General features: G+C 38.2%; 1 protein-coding gene across 1 annotated transcript in view; it reads right to left on the minus strand.

Annotated features, from left to right (window-relative positions):
* Positions 1 to 333: 333 nt before the first annotated feature.
* The window catches only part of LOC122796286 (glutathione S-transferase A-like), a gene marked incomplete in the record, with an annotated part of 163,213 nt that continues 142,337 nt past the window's right edge, over positions 334 to 21,209 (minus strand). The window contains 1 exon segment of the mRNA XM_044064644.1: positions 334 to 2,210. Coding sequence (XP_043920579.1) covers positions 2,078 to 2,210 — 133 coding nt within the window.

Below are 21,209 nucleotides of genomic sequence, written 5' to 3' on the forward strand. Positions count from 1 at the left end.
TACATGAAAATAAAGACAGAATAAGCAGAAAATAAAAGTATTCAAAATTTTATGAAGAGAGCGATAAGACGTAACAAAACTAATACGGAATTCTATCAGTCTGCAGTCTACATTTGAAGCCCATATGCACAATCGAGGGGGAAAGAAAAAAAAAACAGTTTTTTCTTGTGCACTTGTCAAGTAAATAAAATGCATAACTGGCCTTGGCTGTGAAAAACAGTCAGAGATCGGTCACTGGTTCCAAGGGAAGTCACGGGACTGGACTGGCCACAATACCTTAATAAATTAAACTAATGAATACAGACATATCTGGGAAAAATCAAAACCATTTCATATTTTTAAAACATCTTTATTAAATCACATTTTAAATCAGTGACATGGATATACGTACATTAACAGAAAATGAACCATACTAAGATTTTGCACTTTTCATGCACTCCAACCATACATGCATTTTTAACTTCCTACCTTCTCTAACTCCACTCCTCGTGAACATTATTCTTCATGCACTATCCTCACAGATTCCATTTTCTATGCAAGTTGTATTTTTTTTTTTTGAAGATCTAACTCTAATTTTGTTCTAACTCCTTTACAAATAGTCAATAGTTTATAGAGTTGCTTTAGGATTATTTCAATTTTCTAGTAATTGCTTTTCTGGCAGATAACATTACACTTACTAAGGCATTACTATGACTATGCGATTCATACCCTATATCCCAGCACAAAAGACTAATTTTCCTAGTTACAACTATTTGCTCTCCAAATATTTGACAGAGCACTCTGCAGGAAATTTATGTCCATCAACTCATTAAAGATTTTATGAAATAAAAAAGAACATAAAACTTTGGATTTAATAATGGAACAATTTAGGTGCAGAATAACAGTCACTAAAATAACAGTTAATCCAATGCACATGAAGTTCTTATTTTTTTAAATAACCATTCTTCAAGACAATAAAATGCATTCATAAAAACTTCCAGACTTGGCACTTATGACTGAGGTAAGGAGTTCTTTTATATGGACTTAGCATTCCTGGATCCAATCTCTACACAAGAGGCTGACCCAAATGGAAGGAATGGGTGCCCCCTGTTTATATATATACCAATACTACTGTAAGCATGTCTACTACAAATATGGTTGACAATGTGGAGGACACTAAGTAATGCCAGTATGTGCTGATGTGTTGGTTTTGAATTTCGGGTCCATTTCTAAGAAACATTGAAACATTTTGTACTGGCCTTGTAAGCATGGCCTGACATATCCATTTGTTTTATTTCTCTGGGAGGGGGGCTAAACTGCATCCACAACCTTATTTATCTGAAAAGCTTTCAAACACAGTTCTGCAAGCATGAGATGTCTTTTCTAAAGACAAACACCCACACCCCTATTTGATTACTTTTCATAGGTTCTTGCACTTCTGTATGAAGGCACTTCTACTACACTCAAGACTGTGTTCGCTTTCAATGTCTTAGTTAGTAAGAACCTCCTGACTTCAAGGCCCGTTGACAGATATTTACTTTCATACTTAAAAGCTCAAGCTCTCCACATTAGTGAAAAATGTTACAGGTAAAACAGACACATATTTTTTGGTATGAGCAGGCAAATGGCCCCACAACTATTTGCTTTGAGTTTTGCTACCAAATAACATTTCTAAGCAAAGTTGTTGCAAACTATGTTGCAGTACATTTACCTCAACCAAAGATAAAGACCAGTATAACAGTCGCCTGGATATGCACACTCTCACCACCTTTGTGAAGCATGTCATTGCATAAACAAAGTAGCTCTTGCTTCAGTACTTCCCTTTTGATCTTGGGAATTAAAAGCAGGTATTTACTAATTAAAAATACACACACACACACACACACACACACACACACACACACACACACACACACACACACACATTGAATTATCTAAATGTATTAATTATGTAGCTAAGTGCACGAACAGCAAAATGGTATGGCATTAAAAGCAAGGTCTAGAATTGATTATTTTATAAAGCCAAGGAAACCAAGTGCCAAAAAAGTTAAGCACATTTAAGCAATTAGACCTCAACATCACACTCCAACTTCAGAAGTTACACATTTTTCAGCAAGTCTCCTGTATTTGGGTTGGTCTTCCAGTGAGGTGGCCATGTTGCTTGGATACTAGGTCTATTCTTCACCAAATTGTAATATGCTGCTAGATAGGGGTACTTCGCTTGTGACGCCCTAACAAAAGAAAACAAAAAAAATAATAATTTTAACAAGATGCTCATAATGGCTTTCTTCTCTTGTAATAACTAGAGAAATCATGCTGCACCAAAATAAAATTTGCATTAGTTAGACTTTAGCATACTGTTAAATGGAACATAAAGCAAAAACGGTAATGCCAGAGAATGAACTCAAGTCCAGATACCTAACCTCAAACCACGTACTACACTTTTGTTCCTTGCCTTGGTAGGTAACCTAAATGTAAACACACTGAGAAAGAAACTTGTATAAAAAAGGTAGTTCAAAGCTAAAGCTAGCCAGTGCTGAATCAGACTAAATCTGAACTTTAACAAAGACATAATCATGAAGCAAAGAAACAAATGCATAATGATGGACCAAACGAAGACTGTACATTACTATCTGTCAGCACAAAAAGCATCTTGCAATACATTACAAATGTATCCAGACTATGCTTATTCCTGTTTATCTACAAACTATGCTAACAATGAATTAAGATGCATTACAACTTACAGAACTGCTCCTTTATACATTTTATGCAGCAGTGCATTGTATTTATGCTTGATTTAGAATCCTGAACTAGTTGGTGAAACAGCTTATATAACCAGTGCACTAACAGATGACAAAGAAAAACTGATAGATCTCAAGCATGTTTACTGTTCACCTGGTAGAAAATTTATCCTTATACAGTCAAGAAAAATAATTTTGTGCCTGACAATGTAATATGTCACACATATGGCATACATCAGAAATGGAAAATAACTACACTGTGGGTTAGCTTTACAAATTGGCCTCTAATTTTTGGAAAAGACAACTTAACCAAACTGCCTCACATAAACAACTGCAAACAGCAACAAGGACTTCAATCAGAGAAGTCATGAACTAATGAAACAGGTTGGCAAGGCTGGTGACCTTGCTCCTATGTAATATGACATTTCAAACAATGGAGGACATGCTAGACAGAAGCAGTTAGGAAATACTACCTGCGGCTGCATAAAGCTGGCAAAGCCAGTGAACCATGTTCATTTACTTGCATCTGCTTAGCTTTGCAGAAACTAAATACTTCAGCAAATTCCTCAATCACATGTAACCAACTCACTTTAAAATATGCTTGTACAGACTTGAACTGCCAGCTGTCATATTTCCATCTGCTTAGTCACAAATGCCCCTAGTGGGCAAACACTTCTTATTTTTAAATCCAGACCATCACCTTCTACATACCCCATGGCTGAATTAGTGCGCAAACAGAGGGATCCCTCATCATTCTGCCATGACACACGCAGCAGGAGCAAAGGTTAAAGGTTCAGAAATGAGGTAGACAAATGCCAGAATACTCATGAGACCCATCAGACATAGGCATATTTATGTAAAACCATCTAGAGAGATTAGGAACAACCAACAGACCATTAGTGTCTTAAAGGAGGACTGTGGATATGGAAATGGGGTTGGGGATATTGAAGAATGCACATGAAATCAGTAACATTAGGGGCAACCCTACACAACTGGGGGCAACATTTCAACATACCTCATGGGTCTAACATGAAGCTAGTCATTCATGGACGTCAGTCAGTAAGCATTAAAATGCTGACTGTTTGTCTGAAGTCCCTCAAATAATTATGCTTGAAAAATTAGAAAACTGAAATGTAGGTGTAAATCCAAAAACCACTAGGAAACAAGTGATTTAGCGCTTTCATTCACTATTTATTTGGTGAACTTCTTCAGAAAAAACTTCTGTCTTACCCCTACTTCCTTTTATAAAGTCATCCAGGAAATGACCTCATCAATCAAAAATATTTTACAATTACATGTAAAATCAAAACTTGTAGACTGAAAAATACATATTTATACATACAAATGTACAAAAATGCCTGTATATTAATAATTTTGAACATATTTCTTATTAAAAATTACTTGTTAGAAAACATTTAAGTTTAATAGACTCATTCAGTCCTGGTACATCGGCGGCTCCTAAAAACAACTGCCAATAAGCTTCCTTACATTCTAAAATATTGTTTAAATCACCTCCAAACAAAATCTTATCTATCTTTTCTACAACACAAAACTCAAACTTTTTGAAATCTGTGCATGCAGAAGCATGTCTTGCCAAAGAGTTTGAAAAATCCTTATTTTTTATAGCTAAATTGTGCTCATAAATCCTCCTCTTTAAGACTCTTATTGTTTTTTCTATATAGTAATGGTAACAGGAAACACATTTTGCAATATATACTAAATACTCCATATTGCAATTGTAATAATCCTTTGCCCACAAAGTGTAATTCAAATGTCTTAAAGTGATAAAAGAACTGTTACTAATAAATCTACATTGTTTGCAATTTTTACAAACATACGTACCTTTTTTGGTACTACCTAGTCCAAAATGACTATCTTCTTTTTTGTTACCTGATTCTAATATGGACTTAATATTCCGTTCTCTTTTGAAGGTGAATTTTGGTCTAATACCCACTGCAGCAACCAAATCTTTGTTTCTTTGTGCTTGAAAAATGTTGCTATTGAACTCTGGCAAATAAACAAGTACTCGCTAACTATAAATGACTATCAGTTTCTGGCAAATTGTGCACTTCCAAAAAAAAAAAATACAGTTATTGCAAAACTGCTTCATGTCCGAAAAAAAAAATGTGCAGAGTACACAGTCGGAGGCTAAGTAACAAAACGTTTTGCCAGGAATTTTGCGATGGACATGCAGATAAATTCTGGCAATTATGACATGAAGTGCTCATCTAACATATTCAGCAGCACTGTTTATCAGTAGACTGAAGTGTCATTATATAACATACTGTGTTTGTGCAACATCTAGAACTGTGCTGTCAAATTTTCGTTAACAAGAGACAGACGCCTACAATTAAAACTTCTATTGTTAAAGCTGCACTTTTTTGGTGTCTAATCAATAGGCAACAGACAAAAAATGTAAAACATGTACAGTTCAGGAAAGAGTACTCCAGTTTGCTGGTTTGCAGAAGGCAAAGGGGTGACAAGATAAGAACGGAGTTATGCTGGTCCTGGTTTAGAAATGACTGGGGGGGTATGTACAGTCTGGCTACACTGAACTTCACATTTCTACAGACTTACCCCCAATGTCAGTCCCAACACAGTCCTCCTTCTCCTCCACTTGGAGACTATGGCCCTATCATCCAGACATCTCTGCTGACAAATCAGAAAATCAAACATCTCATGGCTGATGGCCATTATAAAGTCATACACTGCAGTTGCTTTGATTTATTAAGAAATCTTTAAGTAAAAAGATTGTAAAACTTCCCTATAGAGTACTCTCAGAAGTGTTGGGAGAGCAAATCGCTGTAACTAAGAATAATTATTTTGAGCTGTCATGTATGATGTAAATTGTAAAGATACATATATATATATATATATATATATATATATATATATATGTGTGTGTGTGTGTGTGTGTGTGTGTTTATATATATATATATATATATATATATATATATATATATATATATATATACACACACATATATATATATAAAAGTGTGCGTGTGTGTTTGTGTATCAGTAAGGTCTTACTAAGTTTAATGGTACTAGATGCCAAAAAAGCAAAGAATAGAAAGCAGAAATCAAAATTGAAACCAACTGTAACTGAAGTACTTAGTACTATAAATGAGATACTAATGCACTGGATGTAGAATCTTTAGGAAAAAAGGAAGGAGAAAATTGCATACAAACAAATGGCATTAATGGGAACAATACATGCACAATACTGTTCAGGAGGTGGAGCGATGTTTAAGGGAAGGCAGGGATTGAGCTATTTATGTAAAGCTGGAATGAATGAAAACAGTGAAAAGAAAGCATGGATACTGCATGAAAATAGAACATATTATGGTTTGTTTTCCATTAATGTATGCATACTCATGTTTCTGATTAAAATGTGATTTCATAAAGATGTTTAAAAGTTCTTGACTTTTTGCTAGGTACATCAATGTTCATTGGTATTTCATAATTTTTTAATATATTGTGGCCAGTCAGGTCTAGTGACTTTTCTTTGAACAATGTGTCTGATCTCAGTTTCATAGCCATCCACGGCATATTAAATGTTTTACTTTCTTGACAAGCAGACTAGGGAAACATTTTTTCTTTGCCCCTCTATTGTTTCTATCATCTTCAAATTTAAACTGAAAGCTGACAGAATTCCTTATTAGTGCTGTTGGTCGTACTCTTGGTCGCACTCGCTGCGTAACATTTTTAATACTTTCAGCTTCTATTTATTCTCCTTCTCTTGTAACATTAATACACAATGAGACTAGCCCATTTTCCTCTATGTCTAAGACTCCAGAGTGTCCGGACTTTGGCAGCTTGGCACTTAAATCTTTCCCAGGCCACTTAACACTTTCTCCTTGACCACTGTTTGCAAGGGACCTCTCTCCAGATCTTTTTCTGCTGAGCACAAATGCAGTCGCATCTACTGGATCTTAAGTGCATTGCTGGAATTCTGGTGTTTTCAGCTCATTTACACTTATGGCCATTTCTTACCTCTTAGTCCTTTCGTTTCAAAGGCAGTAATTCTTACTTGTCTTTCTTCCCCAAGATTTTCTTCCTTTTAGACCCTTCATTAATTATGGACAGACATGTTTTTCTCAGTACAGCAGATGCATTACCATGATACTATTCCCTTTCTACAGTTATGTAGGAGGTGCATTTAGTGGAAATGCATTCCTGAGAGCTTGCATTGCATACATGTCTTCATTTAACTTAAGTACCTGAACATGTGAAGAAGCCATTCCACATTCAAAGTTCAAAGGTTCTAGGCTCATCTACCAGTTGTCGTATGTTAGTCTAGTTCTCCGACATTATTACTAGTTTTACTAGCAGACCAAAGGTCTTCCTTATCTGCCTCTTAGATACACAGGTTCATAGATATCTACTAGGCTAACAACCACTGGGGCCTTTTTAAGCGTAGCCATGCATCCCAAATCTCTGACAAGTTCTGGTACCCTTGGTAAGTGTAAGCAGGCATATTAAACAAAAAACTACAGATAACCTAAACAAGGTAGAAACGGTTCAAACCATTAAGTTCTGTTTCAACAGAGTGGTATGAAACTGTCATTTTTTCATTAACCCATACTGCATCTAGAATATTATTACATCTGGTAGGTTCAGTAACATCTTGAGTAAACCCACAAATAGTACTAAATTTTACTATTTAACTCACAGTGTCAGAGTATGAAGACACAACACTCTCATCAATAGAATGGCCTTTTAAATCCCTACAATAACATCAAAATATTCCTCAAACAAACCAGAGAAAGTTTTACAAAATCTGTCCAACTCTCTTTTATTTTTTGATTGGGGGATGGCAGAAAAGAATAATCTTACTGGTACAGTGTTTCGGTTAAATTTTAACACTACAGAGTTCACAGCCCAAGCTTTTATGCATTAGCGAAGACTGCAGTGAATTGTTTACATAAATGGATGCACCACCTCCCTTCTTGTCCCTTCTATAGTTATACCTACAGTACCAATGTAATGGCAAGGGCTTACTAATGGTGGAATACCAAGTCACTGTAATCAATACAACATCAAAATTCTCCCTAAAGAGACTGTGGCCTCTAAAAATACAGGTTTATTATTTAAACTCCTATCATTACCCATACACAACATCAGGGAATATTCATCCATTTCTACACAGTCCTTGCTATTGTTTCTCTAGGAAACTTTTTTTTATCACCTTGGTCAGCTTTTCCAATGAGAGCCTGTTTCAAGTGTGGCTAAGTTAAAGTCTATCTATACAAAAAAAAAAAAAAAAAAAAAGATATCCTTGGCACGCATTAGTTTGCCCTTTGCCGGCAGCAAACACCACTGCAAATCAAGTTGAGTTGTGTAGGGTGCTTACTGTGAAAAGATGCAGTAAGCTTGGAATTTTAACTGTTTAAAAGAAAGAGAGGTGAAGTGAATCAAGCTATATTAAATGTATTGAATTAATTAAAAAAGTAACCAATTTTTCAAGAGCTGCTCTTTAAATTTTTGGGTGTGAAACTGTATATGAAAACTGTATATGTGCTGCTCTGAAAGTGAAAACCACTGAGCACACATCTGCAGTACTTGAAGGCTAATGATACACACTAAAAACATTTCCTTATCAGAACCCCCCCTAAAATATACGGGTCTATATTGAATGTTCGAACATTCAAAATTTCGAGTCTCATATGGCTGACACTATATGATGAGATTTTTGAATGCTCAAATGTTGTAACAGAGATCTCTGTACAGCACGGAATGGGAAGATTTCCCTTTTATGCAATGTAGTGCGATCTCAGAGTTGGTATATTTAAAGAGCGGGGGGTGCAGGGGGGGGCAGGAGTGCTTGCCCCCCTGAGTAGAGCATTCAGGTAGATATTCAAACTTTTGAAAGTTCGATCATATGGTGTCAACCATATGACAGTCGAACTTTCAAACGTTTGAGTATCTAATATAGATCCAAATATGCAAATGTGGAAACAAGAAAACATCTTTCAAAATTCAAAGACCAACATGAAATCCTTCCAGGGACTCTAGTGTTAGCTGAATTTTACTGCTGAAGAATGCATACAATGGAACTGCCTGCAGGAATTTTGAAGATTCTATTTTGACCCAGAAAGTTGGTGAGAGAGTGCACTATCTATTTAGCCAGTTGGTGGTGCTGCGGTAGCGTTGTCGCCTCACAGTAAGATGCTGTCTGGTTTGATTCTCAGCTAGAGCGTCTTCTGCGTGGAGACATGCGTGAATGGGCGTACCTTCGTTGAAGGTTGTGTGTCAGGGCTGGTAACTCGGCACGTAAAAATCAACTACCAATCATTAGCGGACCGGAGTTCTGCTGCGGCGACCCCTAACCGGGAAAAGCCGAAAGACACAACAACAAGGATCTAGACTAGTTGAATTTCCTGCATGTCAACTGTCTGTTCATGACATTCAGATTTGTGTAATCCTCTTTATTCTTAGCTATTCAATTCTAAATGTTTAGCTGTGGTTGGTGATTTGAGCATGAGGGCTTGCACATTAAGGTGGAGGTTACAAACAGCTTCCAGCTTATTCCCTTCCATTAGTGGTGTGCAGCAGTATGGGCTGTCTTGCAAATCATATTTAATATCAAGAGTATGTTTTTTATCTGCACATTAGTCGCACCTGGTGGAAGCAGATGGGATTTACACACTTTCTCCACAATCACCATAACCATAGATATTTGGAAGGCAGACATTGCTCAAACATGGATAAAAGATTTGGCCACAGGCAGAAAATCTTCCAGCTAGACTTCATGAACACTTACAGAGCCCTAGTGGAGGTGAAATGTGTTGAGGAGGTTTGTAAGCATCTTAGTTCTGATGGCTTCAGCAGCAAAGTCTGTTGTAAGGGAACACCCGGCCATCATGTTTTTGGTGCAAATTCACAGTTTCATAGGCAAGTACCTGGCAATCAGTCTGCAAACCATTACACGCCTAGCCAATACCCCATATTCAGAAGTTCCCTCCAGCTTCAAGGAAGGCCAGATAAGACAGACTAGGGGAAAATTTGAGGATGCCCATCTAATTATCCAGGTTTAACCTGAAAGTGGCAAGGGTGCTACTTCACTTAACTTGTAGTAAAAACTGTTTCAGAGGTGAGGGATACATTGGGATGTGACTATCACACCAACATGTGTTATCTGACAATGAAGGTTTTGTTCCTTTAACTAGGTATTTGAAGAACCATTTGTTCTAGAAAGGAAAAGAATGCCTAAAACAGTTGGATCTTTCATGGCTCAAAAGTTTAGACAGATCCCCACAAAAAAATCTAAGAAGCCAGAATACAGAGATATGGCTGTCAGTATATTCTGATAACCAAGACTGAAGCCACTGATCTTTAGTTAGGAATCTGATGTCTCTCAGGTTGAGTCATATGTTCAGTTGAATACATGCTAAAAGGGGCATTATATTCAAGAATGGGTCTGATGAAATATGAGAAAAGGGGAATTAAAGACTGGTATCTGGAAGAGATGACACTGTAAATCAGATACATAGGTTTTCCAAACTACTGTGGAGACAGGATGGTAAAAATATAAGGAATTATCAATAAGACTGTCTAGATTCCTTATGACAGTACCTGACCGAAGGTGAATGTTACCTATACGCTATAAGAAATGTTTTATTTTCCAAAATTAATCAGACTAGATTTTTTATTTTTTTCACATTTCATACCACAAGTTGTTAACATGGTCTAACCAACGTCAGAGCAATTCTAAGGCAGTAGAATATTGAACACCCAACTTACAGTCATCTGCAAACTTAAATTACCACAGGCCAGGAGTACTGGCCTGAAAGTCTGAAAATCTATGCCAAATAGGATGGGACCCAACACTAAGCCCGGGGATACATAACTGCTAACTTTCATGCTTTCAGAATTGGCACCTGTAACTCTAACAACATGGGTTTAGTTAGACAACCAATTAGTTATACATCGCACAACATATGGATTTGTGCCTAAATTTAAAACTCACCCCAGCTAAGAGGTATGCCTAAAGGCCTGTAGTACAGAGAGTTCTTATGGCAAGATGCATAACTGAGTACAGCTGAATTTAAATACCCAGCTTTAGAAACAAATTGCCCTGGTCTTATTCAAATGTAGGAAATGATCTAGATAAACCCTTACCATACAACTTTAGGCACTGGTCTTGCTTACTTCAAGCATGAGTTAATTATATCATTATCCAAACTCTCTTCTGCAGGAATTTTTAAGGACTTCAGAAATATTGTTATTATGTGTAACTGTATCCATTACCCAAAATGTTTGAAAAATGTTGCTTGCAGATGTTCAGTATAATTAATTGCTCACTAACAGATGCACATTGCTTTCATAAATGGTTTTACGAAACTGGCCACTCTTTACATAGTAAAGATAACACTGACACCAGAATGAATGAGACCCTCTTTACTGATGGGTCCCTTAGACAAGAGCTTTCAACCTGCCATCAGCCAAACAGGAAAGTTACACATGTGACAAAGAAACATCCAGTGAAATTACTTAATACAAAACATTTCCATAAACAGTCTATCTTATATTACATTGGCTGCCTTCATTGTAGAGTACCCCACAAGTGTTTTGGTGACATTGTCATTTTATTATACTAAACCTGCCTTCTCAAAATTTCTCTCCACACAAAAATTTAAGGCAATAGCAAACCAACAGTTACAAATACCAGACAAGTTTTTGCAATTGGATCAACAAGTTTTCCTAAAAAAAATTAGGTATTATCACTAATGCAACTCAGTACTTTGGTTACATACTTCACCCTACTCTTTCAAATTGCCCAATGAACTGTTCAAAGAGTCCTTACAGCTCTAAATATCATAGCTTACACTTGATTGCAATGGACGGTAGGCACATCTCGCCAGAAATTAATCCCCAAACTTCAACATGGACTATACATAACAGTCCTCTACCGTAGTACAAAAGAACTAATATACAATAGAAGCTGATGAAACATGGAAAATGTGCATGCTGATTGGCTAATACAACCAGCGTGCTTACTGTAAATCCAACATACTCTACAAAAAAAAGTCCGGCTGCTAACATATAATGCAGTGGCAATTTCAACTTAAAAACGCAAAAGATAGTCTACCAAATAATAAACCAGTTTAAAAAACACCTTACCCAAATGCATGATAAACACTACAAACCCTCTCCAAACCAGATAGCAACAATGTTTTTTGGAAGACAAAAAGTAATGAATGAAGTAATACATTAATATGGCAGTCTATCTTGATATGACTTCTACAGCCATACACCAGATGGGCCTTGCCCTTCTTCATCTAGTGTCTGATTTAGTAAAGGAAGTTTACAACTGAAACTTCCTACCAAAAGGAATAATATTTAGGAGAAGAGAGTGAGGAACAAATTGTGAATGAGGGAGGTGAGACTTTACATTGTACTTGGATCATTATTAAGGCTAAATTCTTAGACCACTTTTGGTTCTTTCCACCTTCAAGTGGTACGCTTGAAGACAGGTAGCATATGGCTGTTTTAATGCTTTTTGCTCTGATTTTAAAGCAGTAAGAGAACATATTTCTATCTCTGGATAGGTATAGCCTCCCTTTACAAACAGATATCATAAGTAGGTACACTGTGACGACTGAGGAAATCTAGAATGCAAATTTAAAAGCAGGTCAGAAATCAGATGTATAAGCAAGAATCCTTAACTGTTTGTGGCTTGGACCTTGATATTCAAGATGACACTGGATTGCATTAACAAAATAATGACATTTCTCTTTTACTTACTAAAAGTCTAGGAATTATTCTGCTAAGGTTACTACAGTCATTGCAGTGACTGTATTTAGTGTTTCTTTATGCAAGTAGACTAGAATGATATTTTGCTCACTGCAGCACCTTACGCACATCTGCTAACCCTGGCCTTGCCTTGCCCTTAACCATACATGTTTCCCTAAAAAAAAAAAAATTTTACTAGCAGTAACGCTACACATGTGCGCACACACACACACACACACACACACACACACACACACACACACATACACACATACACACACAATGTGTGTGCGTGTAGATAGAGTTGTTCACTGTCATTTGACTCCAGGTCAAAGTCTGGGACTATTTTATCTCAAGAATATCACAGTCCACACCACACAGGATCCGAGTTTAAGTAATCCAAACAGCAGGCAATAAATCAAGTTTCTTTTATTTCCAAAACAGCACTTGTAGTCAGCTCTAAATAGAGCAGCAACACAGATAAGCCAAGCGCTTTCACCCAGTATATTACTAGGCTTTTTCAAGGCAAAAAACAAAGCTGTCCTTTACACATCAGTTTAAATAACCAGTTCAATTAAGTGGTAACTCCACCCATCAATTAAAAGCTGATACCTTTGGTCTTGCTGTGTTACAAAACATAATGCAAAGGTAAAACAGTTTCTCAGTTTAAATCATGTGTTTTTTTGTAAGAAGTACTTCTTAATATAGTCAGTGGTGATAATACCATGTAAAGTGCCTTATACAGTGTAAATTCATGAGGTACATCATAAATTAAAATAATGTTTAAAATTAAAAGTGATTGACTGTTTATTGTAGATTGGAGTTAAAATTCAATCACCTTTCTTGTCCCAAAAACTGGAATAAATAAAAAATTGATAAATAAATCAAACTTTTTACAGTAACATTGTGATAAATATAAAGCTTTCTACTGTTTCACATCACTGCCTGATAACAATAACAACAACAACAAGAGGAAGAGCCACAAAAGGTGAGAAAAGAACAAGGGAACCTATACAAAATTGCACTAGATGGTCTCATTATAACCGTGCTCTTCTCATTTTTAGAATACTGCTAATGTTTAGGCCCTCATTCATACCAGGAGGGGTACAGGCATCCAATTTCAACTGCCAGAACAGTTCTCGAGTCTCCAATTTAGCCTCCCAGTTACCCCCTCGTAGGTCTGGCACCACCTGCTCCAATACTAGAAATTTAAGGTTCATGCCTTCACATGTCTGGGAATGTTTATAGAAGGCATTGGTGTCCTTACATTTAGTAATGTCATATTGGTGCTCGTATACCCTTCTCCTAAGCTGTCTCTCGGTTTTACCAACATAAAACCCAGAACAGAAAGTACAAATACCCAGGTATACCACCCCTTTAGTTGCACAATTAAAATGCTGGTGAAACTTATATTTGAACCTTCTTGAGGGAATTGTAATGATGTCTTGGTCAAACATAAATTGACATTTCTTACATTGACCGCATTTTAAAGTGCCAGGCCTCTGATTGCTAGTATCATAACCCATATTTTTTCTCCCTTCAAACAGATCTTTCAAGTTTCTACCTCTTTTTCTAATAAAACTAGGCATCAGGGGAAAAAATTGTTTGAGATCAACATTGGTAGATACTATGGGCCAGTATTTTCTAATAATGTTTTCCAAGTCATGGGAACTGGAAGAAAAGGTGTGTGAAAAACTATCCTTAAACTTGTCAGTCTTTTTCTTTACCGATTCTTCCACCAAAGGTACACCAGTGCCCAAAAGGGGCTGGAAGACCGTTTCCCTCTTACCAGTAACCTCCAAAAACAATTGGTTTATCATATCTACCGGATAGGCCTTTTCCAAAAAAAATTGGTACAAGACCTTGATTTCTTGCTCATAGTGTTCCGGTGTACACATTCTGGAGGCCCTGATCAACTGTCCTTAACAATTCCCTTTGATAATAGGGGTGCCCACTATTAAAGTGGAGATAGGCATTGGAGAACGTGGGCTTCCTATACACCTTGGACTGAAAACAGTGGTTGGTGTAATCCTTCGTTAAAGTTACGTCCAAATAGTGTAAGGTATCCCGGTCAATAGTGTAGGTAAATTTCAGAAAGCTAGTAGTACTATTGATGTAATCCAAGAACCTCTCCAAATCCTGCAGAGACCCATTCCACAAGATGCAGATGTCATCCAAATACCTGGAATAGTGCCTAATCATAGATGCCCAGTCTGTGTTGAAAACAAATCTTTGTTCCCAGTAATAAAGCACACAATTTGCATAAACAGTGGCACAGCTAGCCCCCATTGCCGCACCTTTTCTTTGCCTGTAGAACTCCCCATTGAAGAAAATGTAGCTATTCTCCAGAACCGTCTCCATTAATTCCTTGACCAAGTTGATGGTTCTACCGCTTAGTGCACCACTTGAAATTAGCACCTGTGCAAACCATTCCAGACCCACAATGTGTGGAATACTCGGAAAAAGGTCCTTTATATCAATGGTAACCATTAACAGGTCGTCAGAAAACAGTCTACGGTGAATGGTTCTAAGGAAATGCCAGGAGTCCTTACAGATGTGGTCAGCAGGGATTAGCACTTTTTTGGAGACATAATCTATGAATTTAGACAGAGGTTCTGTAACACCACCAGCCCCTGCCACAATGGGTCTGAATCCAAGAGGATCCAGCCCTTTGTGGGTTTTTGGAATTCCAAATATGACAGGGACTTTTGGTTTTGCCACATTAAAATAATTATACAATTGTTCATTGATAGTACCCTGGAGCAGATGATCATAAAGGTAGTAATTAATTTTAGAGTGTGCTAAGTCAATCTCATTAGAAGACACTAGCTCGTATTGCTCCACATCCTGTAACATCTGATGGATACTGGAATCTGTGGAATATGTGGCAAAACCAAAAGTCCCTGTCATATTTGGAATTCCAAAAACCCACAAAGGGCTGGATCCTCTTGGATTCAGACCCATTGTGGCAGGGGCTGGCGGTGTTACAGAACCTCTGTCTAAATTCATAGATTATGTCTCCAAAAAAGTGCTAATCCCTGCTGACCACATCTGTAAGGACTCCTGGCATTTCCTTAGAACCATTCACCGTAGACTGTTTTCTGCCGACCTGTTAATGGTTACCATTGATATAAAGGACCTTTTTCCGAGTATTCCACACATTGTGGGTCTGGAATGGTTTGCACAGGTGCTAATTTCAAGTGGTGCACTAAGTGGTAGAACCATCAACTTGGTCAAGGAATTAATGGAGACGGTTCTGGAGAATAGCTACATTTTCTTCAATGGGGAGTTCTACAGGCAAAGAAAAGGTGTGGCAATGGGGGCTAGCTGTGCCACTGTTTATGCAAATTGTGTGCTTTATTACTGGGAACAAAGATTTGTTTTCAACACAGACTGGGCATCTATGATTAGGCACTATTCCAGGTATTTGGATGACATCTGCATCTTGTGGAATGGGTCTCTGCAGGATTTGGAGAGGTTCTTGGATTACATCAATAGTACTACTAGCTTTCTGAAATTTACCTACACTATTGACCGGGATACCTTACACTATTTGGACGTAACTTTAATGAAGGATTACACCAACCACTGTTTTCAGTCCAAGGTGCATAGGAAGCCCACGTTCTCCAATGCCTATCTCCACTTTAATAGTGGGCACCCCTATTATCAAAAAAGGGGAATTGTTAAGGGACAGTTGATCAGGGCCTCCAGAATGTGTAGCACACCGGAACACTATGAGCAAGAAATCAAGGTCTTGTACCAATTTTTTTTGGAAAAGGCCTATCCGGTAGATATGATAAACCAATTGATTTTGGAGGTTACTGGTAAGAGAGAAACGGTCTTCCAGACCCTTTTGGGCACTGGTGTACCTTTGGTGGAAGAATCGGTAAAGAAAAAGACTGACAAGTTTAAGGATAGTTTTTCACACACTTTTTCTTCCAGTTCCCATGACTTGGAAAACATTATTAGAAAATACTGGCCCATAGTATCTACCAATGTTGATCTCAAATAATTTTTTCCCCTGATGCCTAGTTTTATTAGAAAAAGAGGTAGAAACTTGAAAGATCTGTTTGAAGGGAGAAAAAATATGGGTTATGATACTAGCAATCAGAGGCCTGGCACTTTAAAATGCGGTCAATGTAAGCAATGTCAATTTATGTTTGACCAAGACATCATTACAATTCCCTCAAGAAGGTTCAAATATAAGTTTCACCAGCATTTTAATTGTGCAACTAAAGGGGTGGTATACCTGGGTATTTGTACTTTCTGTTCTGGGTTTTATGTTGGTAAAACCGAGAGACAGCTTAGGAGAAGGGTATACGAGCACCAATATGACATTACTAAATGTAAGGACACCAATGCCTTCTATAAACATTCCCAGACATGTGAAGGCATGAACCTTAAATTTCTAGTATTGGAGCAGGTGGTGCCAGACCCACAATGGGGTAACTGGGAGGCTAAATTGGAGACTCGAGAACTGTTCTGGCAGTTGAAATTGGATGCCTGTACCCCTCCTGGTATGAATGAGGGCCTAAACATTAGCAGTATTCTAAAAATGAGAAGAGCACGGTTATAATGTGTGACCATCTAGTGCAATTTTGTATAGGTTCACTTGTTCTTTTCTTACCTTTGTGGCTCCTCCTCTTGTTGTTGTTATTGTTATCAGGCAGTGATGTGAAACAGTAAAAAGCTTTATATTTATCACAATGTTACTGTAAAAAGTTTGATTTATTTATCAATTTTTTATTTATTCCAGTTTTTGGGACAAGAAAGGTGATTGAATTTTAACCCCAATCTACAATAAACAGTCAATCACTTTTAATTTTAAACATTATTTTAATTTATGATGTACCTCATGAATTTACACTGTATAAGGCACTTTACATGGTATTATCACCACTGACTATATTAAGAAGTATTTCTTACAAAAAAACACATGATTTAAACTGAGAAACTGTTTTACCTTTGCATTATGTTTTTAACACAGCAAGACCAAAGTTATCAGCTTTTAATTGATGGGTGGAGTTACCACTTAATTGAACTGGTTATTTAAACTGATGTGTAAAGGACAGCTTTGTTTTTTGCCTTGAAAAAGCCTAGTAATATACTGGGTGAAAGCGCTTGGCTTATCTGTGTTGCTGCTCTATTTAGAGCTGACTACGTGTGCTGTTTTGGAAATAAAAGAAACTTGATTTATTGCCTGCTGTTTGGATTACTTAAACTCGGATCCTGGGTGCTGTGGACTGTGATATTCTTGGTTTAATTCGACTTGTACTATTTTATCTCACAAAAAGTGGAATAATACAAAATAAAGCAAACAAAAACCTAAATAACAACAACAAAAACATAACACAACACAAAAGTAACACCGTTGTATAATAGTAATAACACACAGCTGGGTGTGGGTAATGCTGGATTTACCCGCTTTTGTCTTTGTTTGGTCACTTGAGCTTCACCCTTGTGACCAAACCATGCCAACTGTGGGTAAATCCAGCATTACACACACGCAGCCGTGGGTTATTGCTATAATACCAACCTTGTTCAGTTTGTGGAAAACCAGATTTTTATTTTCATCCTTCTGAAAGACTCTAAAATAAATCATTTTAAACTAGCTATTAAAGAAGATTTACCTAACAGCAGCAGGGTTGCTCTCTTCCTTGAAACACTATTGTTCAAAAGAAAGCTTAGGAACTCTTCACCAGTTGTACACAGCTGTGCATCTAATTACCATCATAAGCAATGGTCTCTGCTTAGACAGACTCACTTTTGGAATAAGTATACATGAGCAACTTTTCAAAAATACATCCAGCATCATGACAAACATTTCTCAACGTTTTGAAGATGAACTTTTAAAATAAAGCCAACAAGATAATGAATTCTGATGTTTCCAGTTGTACTGTAAAGGACATTAATAAACAAGATTAAAATATTTTGCAACTGGATTGAAAATAAATGTTTGATCTTCTAATCTGATTCATAGGTTCATAGGTTGATACTAGGCTATCTGCCCTAGGGCATTTATAAGCCTAGCCAGAATGTATTTGGCTTTCGCCACCCATTTTAAATTTATTTTGCTATGCCCTTTTTCGAGGTTAGTATACTGTGCCTCTGTCTAACAGTGACACAGAAGTGATACCCAGGGTAAACCTACGATCTCCCATCCACTCATCAAGATTCCTCTTGAAGAGAGTCAATGAGGGACTCTGCCTAACCTTGACTGGGATTTTATTCCAGAGTGAAGGGAGCCTCTGGGTTATGAATCTGTCCCTCCAGCATGTCCTATTTATTTCAGTGCTGAGGTTCAAGTCTCTCGAGCACGTAGCTCGATGGGATTTGGATTTTCTGAGGTGCAGCATGTACATTAATTCCGGGTTGGACATGGCTTTATGCGTCAGGCACAGATCGCCTCTGAACAGGCGGTATGCCACTGAGTAGAGCTGGAGTTTCTTTAACCGGGCAGCATATGGCATCTGTTTGAGCCCTTTGATCCTCTTGGTGAGGTACTTTTGGGGTCTTTCCAGTTGCTGCAGGTGTCTGGTAAGGTACATCCCAGAAGGCCATTGTACTCAATTATGGGCCTGATGAGGGATGAGTAAAGAGGCACGATGACCTCCCCTGATCTAGATGTGAATCCTTTCATGATTAGGTGGGCTATATAAAATGTTTTTCTAACCACTTTGGCCACGTGGTTGTCAAATGAGAGATTGCTACCAACTTGGGTCCCCAGGTCCCTAATTACTTCTTCTGTACTTAATGGATTACCACCTATGTGGTAATTTGTGGGCACTTTGTTTTTGCCAAAGGGGATGACTATACACTTTTTGGCATTTAGCTTGAGGCCATGGCTCTGGCACCAGTTGTCTGTTTCTATGAGGCCCTTTTGAAAGATACTTGTGTCGGCTGGAGAGTCGATTATGGCACCCAGTTTGCAGTCATCTGCGAACTTGGTCAGCCACAGTCCTTCCGTGTTGGCCTGTACCTCCGAGAAATATATACCGAACAAGAGAGGTCCCAGGACTGAGCCTTGTGGGACACCACTTGTAACTGGTTTGGAGTCTGACATGGCTCCAGCAATTCTAACCATGTGGGTTCTGTCCTTGAGCCAGTTTGCAATCTAGTGACATAGGGGTTTATATTTAAGCTGGTGAGCTTATCTATAATGCCCGAGTGGGGTATTGTATCGAAGGCTTTTGCGAGGTCCAGGCAGGCTGTGCGGACCACCTTCCCCTCATCAATGGCCTTGGTGACTGTTTCAAAGAAATCAACCAGGTTTAAGAGGCAGGATTTGCCCTTAAAGCCGAACTGGGTAGGATCCAGTGTTTGTAGGTCCCCAATATCTTTATTTATGAGGTCCATGATGATCCTTTCCATAGCTTTGCAGACCAAGCTAGTCAGGCTTATGGGGCGATAGTTTCCAGGATCCGTTGAGGCACCACCTTTATGGAGAGGGACCACTGTTGCTGTACGCCACTCTTTGGGCACATATCCTGTAGTAAGGCTGAGATTAAATGTAGTTTTGTGTTTGGGTTTAGCTCTTCTTGGAGTTCATGTAGGACGCAGCCCAGGACACCATCTGGTCCCATTGATGCTGTGTTTTTTGCTTTGGAGAAGGCGGCTCTTACCTGAGCATCTGAGATGTCAGGGGGGCAGCACTCTGCTGGGATAGATATTTGCCCTTTGGTGGGAGGGGAGAAGTTTGCGCTGAACCTGTCAGCTAGGATGTTGGCAATGTCTGTGGGTTCGTGTATTTTTGTCATTTTGGACTAATTCTGAGCATATCTGGGAATTCCCACCCAGGTTCCTAACATAACTAAAGAAAGCCTTGTGATTATCCTTAGTGTCCTGTGCAATTTTTCTCTCGAAGCTGGCCTTAGACAATTTTATGTGTGCCCATAGTTTTTTGCTGATACTGATCAGTGATGCCTTCCCTTTTTGGGATTTTGCTCTATCATTTAGTAGCTTCCTCCTTCTATTGTATAGTTTGTTTATGGCTGGGGTCCACCAGACAGGATGTCTGCCTTTGGAGGATTGGGTCTTGGTTTTATTTAGGATCACATGATCCATGCATTCCTGAAGGTGTTCATAGAATGTGTTTATAAAGGATTCTGCGGTCTGGGCCATATTTTCCACAGGCCCGGGGGCTTTGAAGGATTCCACCTCAGTTTTGAGGAGTGTGAAATTTGCTTTAGAGAAATTTTTCACTGTGGTTTTCTGGGCAGGGGGTGGGGTCGGGATGTGAATATCCAGTGAGATTAGTTTATGGTCTGATTTACCAGTGAGGGATACACTTCTGGTCTGGAGCATAGAGTCCCCATGTTGGTGATGATCAGGTCCAGTATGTTTTCCCTCTTGTGGCAGTGGTAACACGATGTTCCATAGCATTTGAGTTTATAAATTCTAGGAACCTTTGGGCTAGGGTGTTGGAGCTAGAGTAATGCTCCCAGTCTATGTTTGGGTAGTTGAAGTCTCCCAATATAATGGTGTTTGGAGAGACCTTCATATTTTCCAGTGTTCTCAGGAAGGCCGAGTGGGGTTCCTGGGTTTGGGAGGGTGGTCTGTAGCAGGCTATAAACTGGAAGGCAGTTTTACCCACTGTTAGTTGTACATGGATAGTTTCTGATGCTTCGTGCTTTGCCACCAACCTGGAGGTGTGGGTATCTTTGATGAATATCGATACTCCCCCTCCTTTTGTGGTTCGGTCCAAGTTTTGGGGCCGAAAAGCATGGTATGAGGTATAACCTAGTAGTGCTG

The sequence above is a fragment of the Protopterus annectens genome, chromosome 3.part0 (genome assembly GCF_019279795.1).
Source record: "Protopterus annectens isolate FY-2018-M chromosome 3.part0, PAN1.0, whole genome shotgun sequence".
Lineage (NCBI taxonomy): Eukaryota > Metazoa > Chordata > Ceratodontiformes > Protopteridae > Protopterus > Protopterus annectens.